The sequence below is a fragment of the Pholis gunnellus genome (genome assembly GCF_910591455.1).
Source record: "Pholis gunnellus genome assembly, chromosome: 19".
NCBI lineage: Eukaryota > Metazoa > Chordata > Actinopteri > Perciformes > Pholidae > Pholis > Pholis gunnellus.
Window position 1 is genome coordinate 8,460,918 of NC_136546.1, and position 24,686 is coordinate 8,485,603.

Consider the following 24,686-nt stretch of genomic DNA (forward strand, 5'->3'; position numbering starts at 1 on the left):
TTACAAGCTGCAGATCCAGTGTGACTAAACCAATTATCTGTTACGTGACCCTTTGCAAACTTTTTTACTCCACTTTGTCTGTGTGTGTGTGTGTCTGTGTGTGTGTGTGTGTGGGTGTGTGTGTGTGTGTGTGTGTGTGTGTGTGTGTGGGCATCATGTGCCAAGCTGCTTTAGTGTTTAATTGGCCATCTAGTGATTTGAAACCATGAAGCTCTGCGGCCAATCCTCAGCCAGTGGCATGGATTTGAACAATTAAACACACTGATGCAGGGAGCTTTAAATGAGCTGCTCTGGCTTCAAACACAAAACATGATTATCATCAAGCTTAATTGGTCCCATTGGTGGAACTGAATGACCCGTGACTGACGAGCTACAGATGAACTTCAAACATTTGGACGATTCTGGGATCAATTTAGGGGAAATCGTGTTTCTGAGTATGAGTGTGTTGGAATGTGCATGAACCGAATGATTAAGAAACGTCACGTTATGATCAAAGGCTAGTGGCTTCGTGATAAAGTCCAGCTGACTGATGTTGGTCATTACATTACCTCATGGGATCCTCATTTTTACAAAGCCAAAATAACTTGAAAAGGAGAAGACGGCAGAGAGAAGGATGAGGCTTCAAAGCCATTCAGGGAAGTAATGAACAAAAGGGCATTATTCACTTAGATTAAGGTTGAGTTGTAATGCAGAAACATTTGGCAGCACTGAGATGTTGTGATGAGATCTTCTGAAGATCTTCTGTAGTAATCTATTGCAGTCAATGGTCTTTTGGGCCTGGAAAGTGTTTCTCTAAATTGTTTTTCTTTATCTGCTGACCATTTGTTGACCACCTACACTACCGCTTTTATCCACAGGGACCGCCAAAATCAACACAAAATTAAAGTTCCTAGTAGCTTTAAATTTGATTGCAGGAATTTAACTTGTAACAGAGTATTTCTACACAGGGCTGTTGCTACTTAACTAAATGACCTGAGTACTTCCACCACTGCTTAAGTCTCTGAAAATACACAGGAGTTGTGTTCACCTTTTGTGGATGAGCATGAGTATAATAACTAGAACATACACACATCTTCATATTACTGTGTGTGTATGTATATTTTAAAGTGTCATAGTGAGTGCAGGAGAGGAAATAAAGGAGCTGAATCTCCACTGTTAGGTCCTCGTCAGCTGGAAGGCCGGATGCGTGCGTTGGTGAGAATATTACACCTGCTGTTTAGTCTTACACACTGGTAGTCGAGGTTAGCGGGATCAAGCTGAGAAGACTGTGAGCTGGTGCCAGACAGGGATTATAGCTTTGACATGTGTGAGAGTAAGTGTGTGTTCACTGAAACTATTTTCCTGTCTTGCAGGCCAAGGCCATAGATATTCAAGGTGCTCACACCACAATGTCAAACATTTGTTAGCAATTAGCCTCAGCCACAAAACTGACTTTCAACAAAACACATGGACCCTCCCTCCCGCTCTCTCTCTTTTCTTTTTTTCAGCCTGTCCCTTTTCCAGTCCCTCCCTCATTTTCCAGTTTCTTTGTTCCCCTCCCATATCTCTCTCTCTCTCTCTCTCTCTCTCTCTCTCTCTCTCTTTCTTACCAACTTCTTCTTTGTTTTCATCCCCTCTCGCTCCATTTCCTCCCTCCCTCTCAAAAGTTGCACATGGTTTCTGTCTGAAGAGGTTTAGTTTCCTCAGGCTCTGGATGGGAGAGGGATGATACCAGAAAGCACATGTTCAAACTCAAGAGGAGCTTTGTCCTTCAGCACTGATAGACTTGCAAGAATCTTTGAAATAATCCAGAAATCAGACAGTTTTTGGGTTGCACAGACGCATTTGCATTTTGCCCATATGGAATAACATTCAATGTGGCTGAAAGCTGAAGTCTTTGCTTTTTGTTCACCGATTTTGAATATGTGGAAGTAAGACATTTTGGGACTTTTGGGCTTTCTTCTTCCTTTGCAAAACTGGAAAATGTTTCACGGATGACTTTTGGCACCTCAAAGCTACATTGCTGACCACCTTTGTTGTTCCTGGACACCTTCTTTGTGGAAAAAAAGGTGAAGAGGACTGCCATATTACCGCTATCAAGTTCAACATCAGCAAACTAGACCACAGCTTGTTTGTAAAGGATTCTTGAGTGAAGAATCATGAAAGGTAGAGTCATTTCTCTGATTTCTTAAGGGTTAATATATTGTGTTAAGTCTGAGCACCTACAAATTCCATCTTCCTACTCTCTAGACATGCAAAAAAAATAATCTAACCAATACCTGTGTGCATTTCCCACTGGTAAAAATACTTAAAAACATGGACATGAACAGTAACCGTCATTGTGGCATTCAGGCAGGCACCTGCACAGAGTACCAGCGACCACATATGCTTCTCATCTGCTGTGAATCTTGGCAGTGTGGATCCATGAGAAAGTGCCGGTTTGTTGTTCTTGGATGTAAGACTTTGATCAGTCAGCTTTAAATCTCTATGCGTGTGCGCGCACACCACAGCACCGTTTCACAAAACATAAAATGTTCCCTAGCCCTGCCAATCTGCCGCAGATTGACTTAATATTCCCCTTTAAAGAAAGGGGGAAAGAAAACATAACATCTGAATTTGAGCTTTCTCACAACATGGCATGACAGGAGAGCTGCCACCGGCTTTGAAGAGGGCCGGTGCTCGTTCATGATTCACAGACATATAGAATAAGAAGTGAAAGGCTGACAGAGATGGAGGATAGTGAGAAAGAGGGGAATAAGAGGGAGCAGGAATACATCCCAACAAGATGTTAAGATGTGTTGACATAATCATTACCAACTGTAATTGGCATTTATGATAGCTTAATTCCTGTATTTATTATTGTTGTTAACTTAAATCTTACTAAATTAAAAACGTAATGCCTCTTTCCTTTGATTTTGTTTCCCTTTGGTGCTACTTTAATAGACTACACACTGAACCTAAACAGCAATTATCCAATCATAGCTTAGCAACTGTAGCTACAATCCAGCAACCCCCGCCAACGTTGAGATAGCGTTATGATTGTTTAGTCATCATCCTAACAGCCGATTCTCTTGCAACGTTGAATCTATATATGAATCTGAATCTGTTAAAATGAAACATACATTTTTCCTCATAATAATAATTTTACTTGAACAAATCAGCTTTACACTGCAATGCAAGAACACTGCGGTTTCTTAGTTTGGTGTTAGTTTGTGATCTACATCGATCTTCAACTTGAGAAAATGCTTTGAGCGCAGGGCGTAGCTTTAGCTTCAGGCTTTTAGCACGATATCATATAGGTGGCCAGCAAGTTCATATCTAAGATGTCTTTTACTGGGTTCTCATTTTGAAATAAGTCAGCTTGAAATATTGAAAAGTCTGAAGAGGTTTTCACTCAAAGACTTAGCTTCATTAGCTATATACAGCCGATAAAGTCTGCTTGCAACATTTGTCAATTCAGCCGGACAAACTGACGTTTGAAATGAGAAATTTCTGGAGGCTTTCTCTGACGTCAAGGACCTTAAACAAAATAAGTATGTATTTTGTGTAGTAAATCTGCCACCATTATCAGAGACTGCATTTTGTGTTGTACAAGAACGGAAAAAAGGCAACTGTAACTATGGAGGCGGGGCATAACAAACCGGTATGGTGGCTGTCACTGCTCACTGCTGTGTTTCTTTTCGATACAGCAAATTAACTCCCAAGAACATACAGTTGTCAGCGAACAGTACAGGAGGTCTGTTAATGTGGTTTCCAGCCCTGGCCGACCAGATCTAAACATGCTGCCTCATACATTCCTAACAGGGCTGGAGGGGAGGAGGGGGTGGGAGTCAGAAGAGCTGAGGCAGGTGTATGGCTGGCAAAGGAGAAGGAAAGAGTGAGGGAAGGGGAGAAGAGTAGAGAAAGGGAGGTACAAGACAGAGAGATCTTGTTGTTTTCAATTCCACTTTTGCTGTGCCAGCGTTATACATTTACAGTCAAAGCATTTTGAATTTGAGTTGAAAGGAGAACAAGGATGATGTCATATTGACTTGTTCTTTCTGTACGCAGTGTGTACTTTTTCATTTATTTTTGCTCACATACGTCTGTGTATTTTGGTTTGGTTTGTTGATATTGGAACAATTTTCTGCCTCTAACTTTGGGTCAACAGTTTTTCTGTTTCAGCATAACAAAGCCTGTGCACACAAACCAATTATTGGGTTGGTAGTTATTCATAAATCTATGGCTGACTGTGTGTAAACTCCAAAATGTCAACTACTAGTTTCATAGTTATTCACGTAGCACCATGAAAAATAAAAAAAACCAACAACTATGTCAACAGGAAGTTACAGTAACATCACGATCTTCAAAATTAGAGACAAATTCAATTATTTTGAGACAATATTTTGACCCATTATCTCTTCAATCTGAACAGGTATATTAACAAGCTAGCTAACATTAGTTGTGTTGGTTTTGTTAGCTAACGGTTACACCTGGCAGTTTCTGGGTTTATGCTTTTAGTGACAATCAATGACAACTTACTTACTAACTACTAGTTTATGTGGTACAACCTGTTTTAATTTACAGATGTGTAAATATTCTCTTTAGTAAACACTGATGGTATAACTATAGGCTAAATATGACAGGTGTCCACACACTGTAAACCATAGATTATAACTTGCTTTTGGAAAGCTTTTCTTATTCTTATCATTATTCTGTCTCTCTGGAAAGTTCCTACAAGAGGGTGAGCATGTGAAGTTTGAGGGCAAGTAAAAAAGAAACACTGAGAGGCCTGCTAACAAAGCATTAGGGAATATTGCACACGCCCTTTGGCCTCGCAGCCCTGTAAACTTATCCAGGCTTGTCTCTGTGTCTTAGCGTGGCTGTCCAAATAGGTTTTAGTTGTGAGAAAAATATGATACGTTTATGGGATCGTGACTCTGAAACTCTCCCATTTCACTGCCTGACCACAATAAAAGAACATTTTCTTGTAATGACTTGTCTATAACTTCAGCTTCGCCGTCTTCAGAAACATATACCGGGCGTTTATAGTTTTGCAAGAAGACCACACATTCCAGTCAGAGGGCACCTAAATGGCTTGGATGTCAACAGAGGTTTGGAGAAGGACTCATTTGGCTTTATGAGTTGTGGTCCAGACCTCCACTCTGATCTGGAGCAGGGCCCATCTCGGGACTCCTGGTTTCACTTAAAGTTAGGATTTGCTGAGGTTCTTGAGGGGAATTTTCTGGTCGAAATAACTTAAATGAATTAATGAAAGACAGGAACACAGAACAGCACGATATGTTTGATATATGCATCTGCTCGTGGGTAGGGTATTTCCATGTTAAATTGTATCTTTCAGTGATGTGACATTACAGGAAATTAAGGGAATGTTACCCACCAAGGACAACATTTTGCTCAATCCCCTGGCTAAAGTTTCGTCCACAGGGGTCATGAAGGGAGGGACAGGGTGGGAAAGGGGTTTTGAAAGTCCAAAAAGCCCCTAAGAGAAACCGCCACAGACATGAAGTGGTGCTGAGGGTTAGCTGACTCAGGCCTGGCACTGTGTTCACAAACACCAAAGGTCCGATGGTAAAACAGGATGGAGGGAAGCAACCCTGTCTCCTACGAAATTATGTTCCCATACAACTAAACTGCACTCTCAATTACGAGTGTCTCCATGTGGATGAAAGAACAACATCCGATATTTTCACTTTTTGTACTTCATGAATCTTCTAGTCTTCTACTTTTACTTGCCCACATTCACCTGTACATGTGACCTTATGGAACTGATTAGAAACAATCAGAAATGTATAGAACAGCTCTGTAAAGTAACCTGTAACATGTCTGTCTCATATCCTGTGTGTGCTGTTTTAACTTGCTGCTTGCCTTGATATTTTCATAGGTGTGGTGGCTGGTCCACTGTACACCATCTGAACCAGCAATATACAGTACAGTGTACTGACTGGAACCACTGCAAGCGCCTTCCTGTCTGAACAGTTAAGAAGATAAGGTTGCTTTGAAAGCCATATGTGAGAGGATTTTGTGATTGTGTGATTATCTTTTTGGAAAGATGTTGGGCCTCATGCTATTTCATATTCTCTTACTTTTTTCTGAGAGGTTTAACTTCTCTTAACGGCACAAACTTGTCATAGATTGCAAGTTGCAGCCTCCTCAGTTCCTGGTCATTGACATAGTCAACGCCGCTGAAATTGCCATATAAGGCTAGCGGTTCAGCTCTTTGTGGCAACGGTTTGGGGGAATGACAACAGAGTCTGATATCACAACCAACCTGAGTGATGGATGTGTTTGTGTCTTGTTCTGCTTTGTGATGGTGATTTGACAATCCGTGTTGGATCAAAACGTTGCTCTATCAAATTTGAATAGCTGGAAAGTATAGTACAGGGTGCGGATCTTTTGTCTGATTTTGGGAGGGAGAACAGTATATGGGTGTAATGTTGGGGTGTCCACATACATACTTAAGGTCATCAAGTGTATTTAACCAAATACAACATGTATTGTAGCATTTATGTGGCTGGCAGCAGTATTATTTTTAGTCCAGTAACCTACACCAGTAATTAGTCACAAAAAGTATTACAAATTTGGAAATATAGTCTTTCCCGACCTTGTTGTACTTATGTTGAATTATCCACTATTCATTACATCCTTTGGAAACAAAACCTTTTTGAAATGTTTAGTTTTGTTAGATTTTGTTTAATACATTTTACATTTCAAGCTTCTCTTTCAAATAGTATATTTACTTCTTGTCACAGCACAAGTGCCCACTATACACACTGCAGCCAAATGTTTCCATCCTGAGTCTGCCTCACCGTCTGGATAAACAGCCAAAAAAACACGTCTCGTTTGGTCTTTTCTGCAGAACACCTAATCCAAAAATTCCATATTATAATATCGGTTGCATTACAGGTTTTTCCATCAAATTTATTTCTCAATTTGACACTAAAAAGCTTTGATATTGTCACAAATGTTGTGTATTTTCATGGTCATTTGTTCGATTACAAGTCTTTGTATGATTACATTTCGAATTTGGATAAATATTCATCATTTTCTCAATGCCTCCCTATATTTGAGTAATTGTTAAAGTCCCGAGGAGGTAAAATTAAACAGTAAAGCAAAGTGCCTTACTTTTTAAACATGTCATGAAAGTTTTATGTAGATGCTCCAAGTTTCTTTGCTGCAGCAAATTTCTGAGCAATGAAGTTATTGATGAAGAACAACTCACTTGACACTTTGGAGCATTATCAAATTGAAGTGTAAATCTGACAAAGAAAGAGTGTGTCCACTGATTAAGACTGAACCAGTTTCGCAGTGTTTTGCCATTGCCTGACTGTATAGGTGTGACCTGGTAGGGGCCATGTTGTGCTGCTGTCAGGTCAGATCAGCTCAGTTCTGCTCTGTGAGTGTTGGACAGGTTGACTTCCTCACTAACGAGACAGACATGAGGGTTTTTTTCCACAGAGAGAAAGGAAAACATGAGGAAAGAGAAAAAGTTAGGGAGGGAGGTGAGGAAGGAGAAACGAGACGCAGGCAGATATTTGAGGGTGGATACTGAAAGGCATATTTTGGAATTTTAGCTTCCAATAGCAAATAATGTGCTGACAATCAAACATTTGAATCTGACCATTTTTATGCCACAGAAGTCCAAAATATGAGAGGAATTCAGTTTTCCCCTCAGAAATATACTTTAATCAGGGTGGGAAAATTCTCTGAAATGAGATTTAGACCATATGGGACATAAAAACTCAGAACCCCAGAAATATGATGTTATGTGATGTTACTATTTGAACTACTTTTTCTTCTACTACTGCCTTTAAATTAAAGTTGATGGTCATGTAAGCATCATGTAAACAGTTGCATATTTACACATCCAGGAGACACAGACGTAATCATTCATGTTGTTTTTCAAGTCCAACATTCCCTCTTCTTTTAGCTCTGTGTTGGTCTTCACCAAATCCTGAGATAAATATTTCACTCTCTAGCCACAGCCACCGATTGACCCTTTGCTAAGTCCCGCCCCCTTCTGCTACTCCATCAAGCTGTCAGAGCTACCATGAAGCCCACACTGTCACTGACTGCACTCCCTGCGGAAATAATATTTCATTATTGGATAAAACGTAAAAAGCGTTTTCTGGGAGAAGCAGACAGAAGGGTCCACAATATGTGTTTGAAGGATTTATCCAAGAATTACGCAGTGAAAACAGATTAAAAAGATAAAGATCGAAGCAAAAGCCTACAGATCACAGGATACAAGTGAACCACCACATCACCTGGTGATCGAGACAGAGGACAGTGAAATTAAGGAACAACACTGTTCCTGTAAAGCGGGGTAGGTCTTTATTCACTGTTACAATCATTAAAAAGCAAAAACAGCACGTGTATACCTTCAGTGTACCTTCAGTTGCCATTTGGTTTGTCAAAACAACACCCTTGACCCCACACAACATAAACAAATAGTGCAGCTTAATTGTTCAGACAATCAGAGACAACCTGTTTTGTCATTCAGTTTGGAGACTTTGTTGCTAGTTAATAGTTCATCTGCACTTCTCTTTGTAATCACAGATAGCATGGCCTCATCAGAAAGTAAATAACGGAAAGATGTAATTGAATAACTGGCTCCACATAGATGTTGCTCATGCATTCATGTTTCTAATAAAAGGCAAATACTGGCTGACTATATTAATAAACCCAGGTATCAGTCATCGTAACCCTGGAAGAGTTTCCTCTTGTCCTCGTGAACCACCATGATATGTTTTAGCAACTGCAGGGCGACAATTGAGTTTGAATTTTCTGCCAAAAAATATCCGGGGTGGACATGCAATTCTTTGTCTTTCTTGCTTCCTATGTTCAACATCCTTTACTCCTCTCCTCCTGTTTTCCCCTCCCTCTCTCCCTCCATCATTATGTCTGCGTCAGTGTTTTGTGACTCAGACCTGACCTCAGCTGATCCTCCGCTGATTGACATAAACATTCACCTCATTGTGGGGTTTGCAGGCCAAGTTTACTTTTACCATCAAAACTTTACCGTCATTGTTTATGGAGATCATATCATGTGTTTTCTTTATTTGGTTTAACAATAATTTCATATGTGCAAAACTTAACATTAGAATTCTCAAATAAAATCCCTGTTTGTGTCACCACCTATCCCATAATGCTATGCAAGATGTTCTCTCTTTGAATTCATTACGAATTAGCAGTTGTAGGTCAAATATTTACACTAAAACAGTCTGGAATAGAAGTGCTGAGAACACAAGAAATAACAAGGTGTATATTTGTTAAAAGATACTTTATTCATGAGAAATGACATCAGACATTGTGTGCAATTACTCCTGGTTTTATTCTCCCAGACATTTTCTCTTGTTCTCTTCCTATAAGAAGCCAGACTTCTCTACATGATGAGCTGATTGGGTTCAACCACAGATATTGATCCACAGCAAACATTTGGTTTCAGAAATGATTTTGCAACATTTTTTATTGGCTCTAGAAATGTAATAAAACACAAAAATAGAAGATCTTTTTACAACTAAAAATGGTCTGTAAACTAGTAAATCCACGCTAACAGTTACACCCATTTTTAATTAACATAAAAACACACAAAGGGACAGAAGTTAAGGTTGCACAGTGGGGTGACGGATGGTGCAGGCCATTGTTCCGAAACCTCAAAGTCCCATTGGACCAGAGGCCCATTTATCCAACAGCCTGTTATCCTGAAAACAAACTCCCATTGTTCCGCAGGCCCATTGCTCTGAAAATATGAACTCTTCCTGCAACAAAGAGAAGCACATGGCTAATTATTATGCGAAATTACAAACATTGGACCTTACCAGTTGCTATTTATTTTCCCTACCAAGGCAAAAACATGACCCGCCGTACTCTGCCTCTGGTTGGCCTTCTCTAGCATTCTTATCCTTAACCTAACAAATCTTACTCCTCATACCTAAACCTGACTAAACCAACCATCGAAGGCAAAGAGTAGTAAGAGGCAGAGTGGTGGGTCATGCATTTGCCAGTAAGTGAAAAAATTGAGAAGATCCGATGACATCATTCTGCATAATAATTAGCCATGTGCCTTTGTTTGATGCAGGGAGATTTTGTATTTTCAGAGCAATGGGCATTTGTTTCTGGAATAACGGGCTGTCGGACAAATGGGCTTCGGTCCAATTGGATATTTTTCAGACTATAGGGGTTTAGAAATAATGGTCAGTCGGAACAATGGGCCTGACAAACCTGACAGACAACCAAAGTCACACTTCATGGATCAGAAGTGTGATCCATGAATGTGGATAAACATGCCACGAATTACATAAACATGTCATTTTCATACATTAGCATTTTGTAACCCTTACATTGAGTATTGTAACTTCTGATGTAGTCTCCACAAATGTATTGTAGTATTTATGAAATAACTTCGTCTGCCTATGTTACAAGCACTAAACAGTCACATTTTAGCTTGATCCTTAAACATTAATGTATTCATCTTGGATTTGGAACAACTACAATAAATTCCAAACTAGGGACCCATTTTTTTTTCTCAAACTATCGTATGCTTATTTGTTCCATTGCTACATTTTCACAAAAATAAATACAAGACTATAAAGGCTGCTGTGTTTACCTGTGTGAATATGACTGGATTTCACTAGTCATGAATGAGCAGCTGATGCCAAACAGCTATTGCAAGCATGACTTCAGCCTGAGCTAATGCTAAGCCCCATTTACGTACAAGGACTTTGGGAACTCTTGAAACCTTTCAGGGCCATCCTATGCTTAGAATTGGACTCACAAGCTACATTTCTGGTGGAATATTGTTTAAAATTACATCACATCTGTCTAGACTCCGTCCACACATTTTCCACATTTCCACAATCAGAAAACTCATTGCAAAGTCATTTTGCTGTGCTCATTTTCAAGTGCAGTTCTGAAGTAAATTTGCAGTAGCATGTGTAATGTATATTACATTATACAGCAATATTTCCGCTGTCTGACACTGTTTGCTTGAAGGCCAGCTCTTTTGGCAGTTGGAGTCCAACTGTTTTTCTTCAGCTACTCAGCACCCTGCCAGATCTTTTTTTTTTTTCCTGTTCATGAGTGTATATGAATGTCTTTTCATTCAGAAACAGGCTCCCCTGCAACAAAGTGTGAGGTTGGGGTGGTGTACAGTTAATGACGTGTTGTAAGTTCATTGCTGTTACATACACTTATAACATGACAGTAAATGCATTTGTCTAGGCCTTGTGTGGTTTATTAGGTCCTCTGGTTTAATTCTGTGGACGTCATGCATCTTATTTCAGTCTTTTCCACCAAAGAATGTGTGATGACAACTTCCTCAGGCGCACAATACTCCCACCAGAATCAGCACACAAAACCAACAGCTGTTCTCATACTTTGAACCACCGAGGGACTGTTTTCTCCTGAGTAAGCTGCTCAGCTCAGAGGAAACATTTGAGCAGAACAAGAACCATTCTTTTTATTCTGCCAAGAAAGCAGTATCGTACTTAACATGGTCAGTACAATACAGAGACTTCAGGAGGAGGCTGCAGGGGATTGTGAGGCAGCAGTTTGTATGATTTATAACATGATTAATAAAACCTGTTGGTGGCTCCAACAGAATTGGTTTCAGTCCATTAAATACCCTTTTTCTGTCTTTCTTTCTGTTTTGGCAGACAACTATGGTGGATACGAGAACCAGCTTTTCAAAGGTAATGCTCAAAGTTTTCTATTGTCTAAGAAACATAAATGTCAACCAGTGCACGATACGTGGTCGTCAGCCACATTATGAATGGGATGTTGTACAGATTTATTTATTTTAAAATAATAGTTTGACATTTTGGGACTTTTATTTCCTTTCTTGAAGAGTGTGTGATGAAAAAATGGACACCACTTTCATGTCTGTGCATTAAGTGGCTAGCCGTTTCTTCCTGTTTCCAGTCTTTATGCTAAGCTAAACTAATGGCCTCCTCGCTCTAGCTCTATATTTAAGTGACCGATATGAAAGAGCTATCAGTCTTCTAATCTATCTCAATAAAAAAAGTGTATTTCCCCAAAAATAAGAAGGAAGAATAATATTACTCCCTTTTACGTATTTCTGACTCGTCATATTTTTTCACAACTTTAACTTTAAATGACATGACAACAAACTTTAATAATAAAACTTGAGAATTCCATGATTTCTTTGTTATTTGGTTTTCAAATTGTCATGAGGGCTCGACAGTATGAGAGACAATATGGGCAACCAATTCAACAGCAAACAGCTAAATGTACACTGCAAAACAAATAGATTTTTAGTATTAGTATTTGCTGCATTAGTGATATTTAAGTATTGCTGTCAGTACTGGAACCAGGCAACACTGCACATGTTTTGATGCATTTACTTGCGAGAAGCAAATCAAGTAGTTTGACTGTGGGGTGAAAAGTTCGACTAACCAATTAATCACAATTGAATTTTGCAAATTGAAACTGACAAAGAACCAGATGAACCTGAGCAAAAAAAACAAAAAGGAAATTGGCGAAGTCTTGGGAAGCAAAGTATCCCACCATGTTTGACCTAGATTGTAAGTTATACTCCAAATCATATCCAACATACACACGACATGTATTCATGTCACATTTTCATCATTAAGCTGACGTATAACTGCGTGGCATAGCATTGGCAGCCTGGCAACAACTTTTAAAAGTTTGTGTTGAGCCCTGGTCATGTTTGCATTTTTTCTTCTTGTCTTGTTTTTTAGAGGAGGATTTCACTGGAGAGGAGGAAATGCCTTCATTTAGAGGTGAAGGCCACACACACACACACACACACACACACACACACACACACACACAAACATACACACAAGTCTTACAAATAATGTAATTTGCATGATGTTTTTTATTTTACCAATGACATACTGTGTACATAGGCCATATGTGTGTACATGCATGACGTGTATATAAATGTCAAGAGTGTGGCTCTGCAATGACATTGCTTCACTACATTTCAGAAGGAGATAATTCCTCAACTACATTTATTTGATGGCTATAGTTCCAACTTTGCAGACAAAACATACGAGCATATGATAAAATAATCCGCATTGTTAAAGATTAGCTCCACTTCTACTATTGAAATGCTGCTATCAGTAAAACATATCTGATATACAGTCCAGTATATAAATTAATCTGTAACAATTTTGACAAAATTGATTAATAGTAAAAACTAAAATGTATGGGAAAAATGCAGTTTCTTAGTCTTATTTGATTGTAAACTATAGTTCAGCTTATGAACTGTAAGATGTATAAAACAAGTACATTTTGTATGACAACAAGAGATTTGGGACATTATATAGACCAGAGTATTGATTTGGTCATTCAAAACAAAAACTGGCAGATTAATTAATGATGAAAACAATAAGTACTTGTAGCCCTACAGATCAGAATGTATAACACACTAAACTGTACAACACAAAAGGGGCCATTCTTCATAATGAGTACTTTTACTTCTGATACTTGTATTATAATTACATTGTACTATATTTATATTGTATAGTACAATATACAATATATATTGTATTTACTATACAATATATATTACATGTACAGCTAATCAGATCAAATGTAGGCGCACGTACCTGTTGGATTCTGACATTTTTGTTCATATTTATATGTGTGTGTTCTTTCAACGTCCCTCCAGGTCGGAGCAGAGGTGGCTGTATGAGGTGCCAGCAGAGCCACTCCCTCCAGCTGGCTATCAAAGTCCTCTATGGATTTGTTGCACTCCTCATCATTGTTGTGGCAGTGCTGGCGTCGCTTGGTGGGTAAAAGTCTCAAATCCAAAAATACCCTTTATATTATCTGACTCTCACACAGAGACACACATCTCCATTAATTAGGTTATCCTACTGATTAATGCTTAAACTATGCATTAAAAAGAAGAAGTAGGCTTGTCATGGGAAAGAAAATCATACTTTTCTATGTATGAGGGTGTCTTAATAAAACACAGTTTACTCCCATAGATCAAATGAATGTGGTCCTGGGCCTCGTGTGCCATGTTTTACCTGACAGCTGCTCTGCACCAACAGATGCTTTTCACATTAACATCACATTTTGTTGGGTTTGAAAGTCGTAAATCTTCATCTTTTACTCCCGTTCGGGGATCTCAGGAGTAGAGAGGAAACGGGGTTGGGTGAGAATGACGTAAGATCCCACATAACATGAACAAGTTTGTATTCAGATACAGAAGTATGATAAATATGAATTCACCTAGTACATACTGGAAACATGTGGACATGCTGTTTGGGTGGGGGGGGGGGGGGGGGCTCGGCATTCCGAGGTGGGCGGGAAGACCTTAGCAGGGAAGAGAAGAGGAGAGCTATGGATGACAGCCAGGTAGATGTTAGTCATTTTAAACTTATCGACCATTTTGATGGTAGTTTGAGGATGTTTGAGGAAGAAACAAAGACGAAATTTGTGCCGACCAAGAAGGATAAATGTTTTGACAAAAGATAATTTTTGTTGAAAAACAACAACTAAATGGGACATACAACATGTTTCATTGGATGGAACACCATTGATGGTGTGTCCTTGTAATATGTTAAAATTACGTGCCGCCACCACAGAAACTATTTTGGTTTAGGCAACACAACTACTTGATTAGATTTAGGGGAAAACATATCATAGTTAAGATAAGATGGCTTACGTTTGGCGTACGCCCTTGGCCCCATTTTTAATCATAGCTGGTGTGATCCCATCGCAAGACAGCCTCTAGTTTATGTTTGTGTCAACTTCCAGCACAGCTGTACAACACCAAAGCCCTGGAAACCTAAGTATAAACAGAAAAGATATTTCACTTGGCTGCAATTCCCAAACTGTGCATGTGCACATGGAAAAACAGAAAATAATAACTTTAGATGTTCTGTTCCCTGCTGAACAGCCATTTTATTCAAACAATTCTTCAGCAAAAATATTTTAAATAACAAATGTGGAATGAAGTAACACATGGAATACATCTTGCCAAGGCGTCACACCCAAAACATTAAACAAAAATCTAATACTGATAATGCATGTGAAGAGATCTAGCGGTTGATTTACACAGTCTATAAGAATATTGCTTATGTATTTCTACTTATGCTTAGAATTTAGCAAATCTATAAGCCGTTTTCAGCATCACTGTTACAGCAGCTAATACAGTAGAGCAGGTGATATGTGCATCTGGAAGCATTTATATATGCAAACACACCATGGAACGGACATTCATTAATCCCCTGAGTCAGGACTTAGGATGCTGAAAAGGTCTGCAAACACACATTATTCATGCGCTCTCTTGCACACTTCTCAAACGCACACTCACTAAATTGTTGTTGCTCTCTTGGGAAATAATTTGGGAGAGTAGGACCTGGCCAGCTGGCTAAACCATCATTCATCAGTGTTTTGGTTATCTTTGTTAGCTAATGAAAACTATACGTGTTTTGTTGCCTGGGCTTGAATTTCAACTTCCTGTTTTTACTCCTTTAAATACTTCCTATGTCCTGTTAACACTGAAGTACTAATAATGATAATCATTTCTGTATCCACTCCTCAGCTTTCAGAACCATCCTCCATGGTTATTTGCATTTTTAAAATGAATGGTTTAAGTATTATTGACTTACACTGACTTACACAAGAACAAAGCAGTGTTCTTTCACTGAAGCTTAAATCCAGAACTCAAGAAAAGAATATGTAATTTTACAATCCTTTAACATATTTACTTGTATTTACTTTATCGACTTCTCTGTGTCTCCAGTGTTCAGGAAGGTTGACAACCTGTCTGAGGAGGAGTCCGTCTACCACAAGAAGATTAACAGGGTTCAACAAAGAATAGAGGGTAAAGTAGCTGAAATTACTTTATTTTAGACTATTTTGAGTCTGGATGGCCTCGTATACCCTAAATTATGGGGAAACAAAATCAATGGAAAGAGACTTATGCACATGGAAAAGTCTTCAAGGTGTCTTGGAGTAATAACTAAAAACCCTATATATATATGTATATGTATATGTGTAGAGATATATATATTTATTCAGATGTCGTACATTTAATAAAACAAAACAAATATTTGCTGTTTTCTGGTCTTGAGAATTGTTTAGAAGTTCTTTCTTGACCTCAACAAATCAATCTCATCACAAGGTCCATTCTGCATCGTTTGCTCAGTAGTCATGGAAATGTAAAAGTTCAAGTTTCCATTTTTATGACCACCATAAGAACTTCTCATTCGTGATGGCTTAAAAATTGAGAATTTACAATTATAATACATTTAGTAGCTGTTTGGAACAGTTACAATTACATTTAGTCACATTTAGTAACCTCCCATCTGCTGAGCAAGATGACACAAACTTGAACTTTTAATCCTGCCTCACTGTCTCTTATCTTCCCTCCTTTTTGTTCTCTGACTCTATCTCTCAGATCTGAGCTCCACCTCTAACTGTTCAGGCTGTCTGGATGTGACTCTGTACAGCGAGGAGATCAGCAGGCTGAAGAGGGAGTTTGAAGACATCCAGAGAATGATACTGGGTCAGGAGCAGGTAATGTGTGGTGAATCAAAAAACAAACTTGTTTTGTTCAAACAGAAAACAAAAACCTGTTGCAGCCTATGACTTCATACATTTCTATTCACAAACTCTGTCTCTTTGATCCCTGTCCACCTCCAGGTCCTGGATCAGGCCTCCCAAACACAGGCCACCCTTAAGACCACCAGCAACCGGCTGACACGCGACATGCAAAACCACCTCATGTCAATCAAACTTCTAAACCAGTCGCTGGAAAGATACCTGGATCGGGTTGAAGGCTGGAAGGAGGTGATCGAGGAAACTGAAGAGAAAATGAAGACGATGGCGGATGATCAATACGACATCAAAGCTACGGCACAGCAGGTTAACACTACAGTGGCACTCAGGTGAATGAAAAGATCTATTTTATACTTGAAAAAGAGATATCCACTACGTGACACATTAATTATTCAGCTTTATTGTGATTGCAAGCTTTGCAGGTAAATATACAGTAACGTTTAAGATAAATACTATAATAGTTTGTACTCATTTACATACAAAATAAAACATTTTCAAACATTCAAGCCCCAAATCAATTTTCCACATGAGAATAATGATAATAAAACATTTTGATAATTGGTATATGTCACAAATAGACTCAATTTAGCTTTAAATTGATGTGTAGCAATTATATTATGGCAGATGCTATTAGCACCCAGGTGTTAGAAGACAATAATACTATTTGCACCTGGCTGGGGCCAAATGGGGAGTGGGGCAGGGGATGAAACTCCACCTGCAGCGTGCGGGACCACCGTGACCAGAGGAGTGCTTTAACGTCTTGGTTAATATAGAGCACAGACTTGTGTTTTTAAAGCAGCACATTTCATCGTGTGACCGGTGCACTCAAAGTCCTATTTGCAGGCCATCTCTTAAAAATGTTTTGAAGCTGCTGACTCTGGGCATTACACACCCCCTCTCTGACCAGACACTACAGGTGTAATACAGCCGGCGGAGGCTTCTGCTCAGCCCGTTCGGCCATACCCCATGCTAGATTATTATCAGGCCTTGTTAGCTGTCGACATGTTAATTATCTTTTAGTGAACTTGCTAAGTGTTAACCTAAAATCCGGGGCATGACGCCAGAGTTGAAGTAAATCATTATATCATTACTTGAAAAAGGCACAGCTGTGATACATAATGCTGACTATAGATTGTTAACAATGGAGTTCATCATCAATTTTTTTTGTTATTGTATTGAAATACTATACATTTTGATAGGGTGATGATATATTTTTTAATGTGTACATGATTTATTAACAAGGGAATCTTGTGTTTTCTTCATTCAGTTATTTAGATAGATAGTTAAAATAGTGGTTAAATAAAAAATATATACTTATACACTTTTGGCTGCTTCTATAGTTAGTACAGTAAAAAGATAAATACAGCAGACACAGTTTGAAAAATAATGTGAATGCTGCATCTCACATATCTTCTGCGTTTTCCTCTGCTCTCCAGTACAATTTGGATAGATGCTCTGCAGAGAAAAGCGGATGAGGAGACTCTGGTCCTCCAGAAGTTAACCACCGAATGGCAGAACTACAGCCGAGTTCTGAGCGCCATCAAATCCAACACTAGCAGCACCACACAAACGATGCGCTTCCTCCAAAACAACATAGTAGCAGATCACCAGAGAATCGCCATGTCCACTGAGGTGTACTACGACCTCACCCAGCAGGTGTGTGTGTTTGCTGCATAGAACACCCACCCCATGTGCATTTAAAGAAACATTTTATTTAAGAAAAAGAAGTGTTGTAATTGTTGTAACTGCAGTTGTCGTAGGCCACAGGTAATTTCAATCCCCTCAATGATTTTTCTTACCCGTATATGAGAATCTCATATATGTCAAAGGTTTTCACTCTATAGCTCACTCGACCATCGTTGCTCTCTCCCTCGCTTGCATGTTGACTGGCTTGAGTGGCAAACTTTGAATGCAGTGTGTTACAAACCGACAAATGTAACATATTATACCTTTTTATGAGTTAAGAAGTACGACATGTCTGTATTTCTTCCAGGTGATGAACCTGCATATGCAACTTGACAATGTGACGTCTTTCATGGATGAACATGAGGAGACCATGCATGACCTTCACTACCATTCCAGGTAACACACATGTACTACTACACATTAGATGACATTGTATTGACTTACATCAATCCCCTGGAGGAGAACCGTTACCTTTAATGCCTTATCCCTACCTTTGCCCCAAAACTTTACTCCTGATCCTGATCTCAACCTTTACCCCATGGCTGGCAAAGTCGGTAGGTCTGTGCACTAAAGGGTTTAACCCCATAAACCAACAGCCACAAAAAACCTTATCCTGAGTCAAATCATAACCTTAACCCTAAAGTCAACTCTTAAAAGTGTATTTACCTTGTGGCGACCAGCTTTTGTCTCAGATGGGAGGTGAGTCCCCACATGTGGCATTGTAAACATATGTCCCCACAAAGCAGGGAATATATAATACAAACACACACACACACACTCAACATGCAGACACAGAAAGAAAGAGTATTTTCATTAAGGAAAAACAAAAACTCACACTGTAACCATCCCTCTTTAGGTACTATGAGAACCGGACAGGTGAACGTTTCTCTGCTTTGGATGGTCGTCTGAACTCCATCTCCATGGAGATCGACACAATCTCCTCCAGCATCAACGCCACCGTCAGCCACGTCCAGAGCATGTACAAGTACATCAACATCGAGAGCTCATCCTGCCAGAGTCGCATGGGCAGACACTCTGAAGATCTACAGGTAGTAAACACAGAAGATTTCTGTCTTCTTGCTTATGGTTCTATCAATGAACACACAAAAAAATGCAGATTGAGAGCTGAAGCTCTGCACAGAAAAATATTATATTTTCGATTGTTCTATAGTATATCACCTTTGAAAAGCACCTTTTTAAAAAACCAGACCTCCTTTATAAGAATTAACCCTACCTATTTTGTCTGATGATACATGTGCTGCTAGAACACGGATATTTCGTGACTAAATAATGAAAAGTTAGCTATAACTAGCTAGCTAAATCTTTGAATTGTTTGTTATTAAAAACAGTTTTTCTTGATATTATTGACAGCGATGACATATCACATAGCTTAAATGTTGATGAGATTTTTGTACTTAAATTTACCAAATTTCTCCTCCCCCTTTGTCATTCTTCTACTCTCTCGGGTCTCATTTTGCTGCATATATTTACCCTCACATCCTCCTCTCTTTTGTGCAGAACCTTAACAACTCAGTCGTGTTACTCCTCCACTTGGCCGACACACTGAGACAGCAAAACATGTTGTTGAATGTACAACTGGATGTGGACATTAGGAACCTGTCCATGGTGATGGAGGAGCTGAAGCTTGTGGATGTTCACCATATCCAGCTCATAAAGAACTTTACTATACTAAAAGGTAAAGTAGATGTTGTCATATATGAAATGTACACTTTATTTTTCAACTTAACCTCACGGTCTTCTCTCAACAGGTGCTCCTGGACCACCAGGACCCAAAGGGAACCGTGGTGAGACTGGCTCAAAAGGACCCTTGGGACTGACTGGGAGCAAAGGTGACCGAGGCCCTATTGGAGGCCGTGGAACTTCTGGAGAGAAGGGTTTGCTTGGGCCCAAAGGAGGATCAGGTGAATCAGGACCAAGTGGCAATAGAGGGCCAGTGGGAATCAAAGGTGCTAAAGGGCCTCTTGGCCTGCTAGGACCAACTGGTGAGACGGGCCAGAAAGGTGACGTTGGCCTCTCCGGTAAAGAAGGCCCCCCAGGACCTGCAGGGCCTCAAGGGCACCGGGGTGTGGCAGGACTACCGGGCCTCACTGGGCCACCAGGAGCAGGGGGGATACCAGGGCCAGCAGGGCCACCTGGATCACCAGGAACCCCTGGACCTCTGTGCTTGCCTTCCCCCCATGCACAAATCAACACCCAGCAGCGGACCGTGACACCTGCTACCGGGTCCAAGAGACAGTAGAAAGATGGACGAAGACGTGAACTAAGAGTTGATTTGTCCAGTACAAAGAAGAATTATTGACAGATGAAGGAATGTCACCCATTGTGACTGGAGATGCAATAATCCACTTTGATGGAATTATGCAAGACAATTGAGAACTTCATGAACAAATGTGACAAATCTAATTCAAGATGGGGCTTTTATGACATGGCCACATGAAATGAACCAAGAAGAAGATCTAGAAACTAGAAAACAGAACTGAACTGTTGTCGAGAAGTGAAATTGCCCATGTTTGTACAAAATATGAATTTTGTAGTATGTTGGAGAAAACTGCCTTCATACACAGTCTCATTATAATTTTTGATGGCTCGCTCCTTGTACATCATAACCAAAGAAAACCCAAAGATAACAAGCTCCGTTCATATATAAATGACATAGCATGAGATTTTACCAGAATTAAAAATGGGCGTTAGATGATGAGATACCAGGAATATAAAAACAAAACACATCTATTATTAAAGTCTTGTTGAATGTACTGGAAGCAAAGGACATTTTTGAGGTTGTTGTCAAACCACCAAAACCTCAGGGGGCGTAATAAAAAGGGGGTCTTTTAACCACGGATTTGGACTAAAGTAGTGGTGTTTTTCCCATCCAGAAAACTCAAACTACATTCCCATGCACTTCTATATGGGCACAGAAAAAAACATGTATTTTTCTTCACATCATCTACACATTGACACATCCTTTTCTGATGGTTGGCACTTTATTGGTTCTTAAAGTGTGAACATTAAAGTTAGTTTGTTTCTCTTTTAGCATTTCAGAGCAGGTACTCTGAAGACATGTCTTTCCTCTTCTGGGCAAAGCTTTCATTTTATGATCAGCATTTGAAGAAGTACATTTGCAGAAATCATTTGTGCTCTGATGACCTTTGTTTTACATTGTATGCAAGATTTGCTATTATTGTTGCTGTATAAATGAAGAAAGTACTGTAACTCTTGTTGACATGTTTGTGAAAACATTTTGGAAAAACAACTAATTTGCTTTCTCTCTGAGAGTTTGATGAGAAGATTGATACCAATCTCATGCTTGTAGCTGGAGCCGGAGCCAGGGGGTGATTAGCCTAGCTTAGCATAAAGACTGTAAGCAGGGGAAAATAGCTAGCCTAATCTCTAAAAACAGATTGTGCATGTGAATGCATATTGAAAAATCACGTTTGAGTGGACTTCGGTTGCATGCAGGTAAAGAGTCTGTGTGAAGACCAAAAGAGGTGGAACGCATTAGCCAAATGCAATCTCTGAACCGACCAGCTATTGTCTGTTGATAATTTAGCTTTTTATTAGTTAAAAAATAGCTTGTAAACTGGCTACTTGTTAAACAATCCGATCTTAGATGTCATCTATCAACTCCATTCTTACGTCTCAATCAGAATTCATAACAGCACATAACTCCCTGTAACTTAATTATTGTAAATTTTTGTCCAATCAAATTACAAAAACAAGATACATCCTGGTAGTATCGCCCCTTTTAAACGTGGAATCAATCCTCTCATCAAACTCATGGAAAGAAAATAAATGAATATACATATTTCACAAAATGTTGAACTATTCCTTAGGTATGAAGGCTAGGAAACTAATAAAACTCATTCAACACATAAATCAATAACGACAACAAATAAATGGTTGTAAACATGACAAGTAATATAATAAAAAAACACATTTTTCCTCAGTTTATAACACTTGAGATAACAGAGTATTGACTTATAAGAGGGTTTAGGTCTTATGATACACACATAAATAACCTTTTATATCACAGAAACAAAAACGACTTACAAAAAGGGAAATGTATAATTTTTGTAAACCTGTGTTTGGTAGTGAAATGTGACTGGTTTGCATCGAACTTCAATAAAGCTTCTTTTTTTTAACAGACTTTTTATTGTCAGTTTCTTACTGTACTTCCAAAGCAGAGTGCTATTGTTGCCCCATGAGGGAAACGAAGCAGCCGTTAATTCTAAACACATGTCAAACCCCTCCCATTAGATTTTTGAGGTTTTCTTCCAATGATTCAAAAGATATTCGATTGTCTAGATTTACTCTGTTGTTTTAACGTCGGTGCTCATTGCAGTTCACAGTGTAGGTTACAAATGAAAAAAATAAGAGTTAAGGAAAGCATATGTCCCTTTCCAAATACTTTTCAGAATATTTTAATGTGACAATCAGCAAACAGCAATGTCTGAGAAAGGCTTATGTGGGTGTGTTGCTGGAGAAAAACTGTTGAAGCCAGTGGGCACTGATCTCCTGCTGACGGATATTTTCACTTTCTCGGAGCTGGAACATGACAGGCCTTGTGGGATGTTAGGAACCTGATCTCTAACAAAAACTTCCTTCATGAATCCACCCAAATCCCTCATTCCTGCAGTCCTCATAACTATTAATTATAAGCATGGAACATTTGCTCTAAATCACTCGCTGTTTTCACCTGAGAAACTTGATGCAAGGGCGTAAAATTGCTGCTGTTTCTGATCTATGAAGCAGGAAAATATGGTTGATATAAAATCCAGGATTAGATTTATATGGTCCTGATTTGAATGCTTTATTCATACGTCAGACATCCTTCAATCTGACTAGCACAGTTTTTCTTCTTGTGGTGAGGGAGTCCTCCTGCAGACAAACTATTCCCACATGTCGTGCCATAAATCACGGACCGTTGCTAAATTATTGGACAGTCCACTTTATAACAAAGGTTACCACATGCAGCCACGAGAGAGACGCACCGAGAAAGCAAAGAGACAATGAAAGAAAGAAGGAGAATTAATGGCAAATGTGAGAACGAGAAGGAGAGGACTTTAAAGTCATTCAAACCCCATAGATGCATGTAGGTTACCTCACTTGCTTAATATAATGTCAAGAATGTGAATTTTGCCCTGACACACAAAAAGTGATTTTAAAGTTAGTTAGTAATGGTAAATCTTCCCATATAACTTCAGTGGGTAATTTCAACACCTAAGAGTATGACAACAACATTGTCTGGTCGATGAACGGCGTTCAGATAGAGACAGAATGCAACATAATGACTTTGGATGTTCTGACCTAAAATCAGGGTTAAATGTGTATTTAAGATGTGAAATCAAGTCTCTCAGTCTCTACTGGATGAAGTGTCATAAAGTAGAAATATTTGGGAGCAATCTTTTGTGTTTGTGTCTGGTTTTTTGGGTGTATTCATTACATGTTTCATTGTGTGTAGAGTAGATTTTCTAACGAGGCATTTGCTGTATTTTTAGAGCCCTTTCTGCCTTGGACTGTGAGAAACACTAATTACTAATTCCTAGCACCTGCAACAGCTTCACTTGTGTTAATAGACGTGTGATTGAGCCAATCCTAAGCCAAGGAAGATAACAGGTGATAACAGAGATTGGCAGGTGATTATTAATTAGAGAGTCAAAAGCAAAAAGGGCTGTAAAACACTTTTGATGCCATTTGATGGGGCTGTGGGTTGTTCAGCTTGTTGTAGAGCTGGTAAAAGTGGCCAAAAAATGATGTAATGCAGCTTTAACAGTAAAATAAATGTCAGTCGATGATTGACTTAAGCTGCGGTGATAAAATATGACCGTACATTTGTACAACTTTTCCAAACCTCGAGCATTACATTGAAGCTTTAGTTAGGCTAATCCTGACTCTTTGAATACTACACCTGTTCTTGATAATTCATTCCTTTATGTGGAGGTTTCATCCATCAATATTTCATCTTTTCAAATTGCCTGTTCCAGCCTCAGCACTTTATCAGCTCAGCAACATGCAGTGATTCATGTTTCAGATTGTCAGCCCGCCATCAAACTGAGGTTCACTTGAGTAATATGGGAAAAGGGGTCTTGGGAACCAACCAGTGTTTACATTGGCAGGAATCACTTGTTCATTTTGGTTTGCTGTGTACACCATATGCCTACTTCCAAGGTATATTTAAGAACTTTAAAATGACCAGAGGTCGCTGGAGGGGGATTTTTGGAGGAGTTTAATTATTGTTATAGTGGCTCAGCAACTCTAACCCTAGAGGAAGAAAACGATGAAAACCTCTGTAGTGGCGTCTTTCTGGTGACTCAGAAAATCAGCAGTGTTTTCATCATGGGTTTTGAAAAGGTTGAATTAACCTGAAGGTAGTATACTTTTAAACTACAGCAAAGAGAAAAAAGTTAAAACATGAACATTTTGAAACTGAACAGAGA

The 24,686-nt window shown here is 39.2% G+C and overlaps 1 protein-coding gene across 1 annotated transcript; it reads left to right on the plus strand.

The window, feature by feature from the left end:
• The first annotated feature begins 1,861 nt into the window (after window positions 1–1,861).
• Window positions 1,862–22,395, plus strand: scara3 (scavenger receptor class A, member 3). The gene is made up of 12 exons (XM_079180119.1): window positions 1,862–2,145; window positions 11,637–11,672; window positions 12,702–12,743; window positions 13,640–13,759; window positions 15,728–15,808; window positions 16,385–16,503; window positions 16,630–16,874; window positions 17,982–18,201; window positions 18,539–18,627; window positions 19,088–19,280; window positions 19,750–19,927; window positions 20,001–22,395. Exons 1-12 carry the CDS (start codon window positions 2,139–2,141, stop codon window positions 20,489–20,491), a joined length of 1,821 nt encoding a protein of 606 aa, XP_079036245.1. The 5' UTR covers window positions 1,862–2,138; the 3' UTR covers window positions 20,492–22,395.
• The last annotated feature ends 2,291 nt before the right edge of the window (window positions 22,396–24,686 follow it).

Excerpts from the sequence above, each read along its gene's own strand:
- scara3 (XM_079180119.1), top strand. Across the intron at positions 12,744-13,639 it reads GGAAATGCCTTCATTTAGAG|GTCGGAGCAGAGGTGGCTGT; the intron begins GTGAAGGCCACA and ends ACGTCCCTCCAG. Across the intron at positions 19,281-19,749 it reads GACACTCTGAAGATCTACAG|AACCTTAACAACTCAGTCGT; the intron begins GTAGTAAACACA and ends TCTTTTGTGCAG.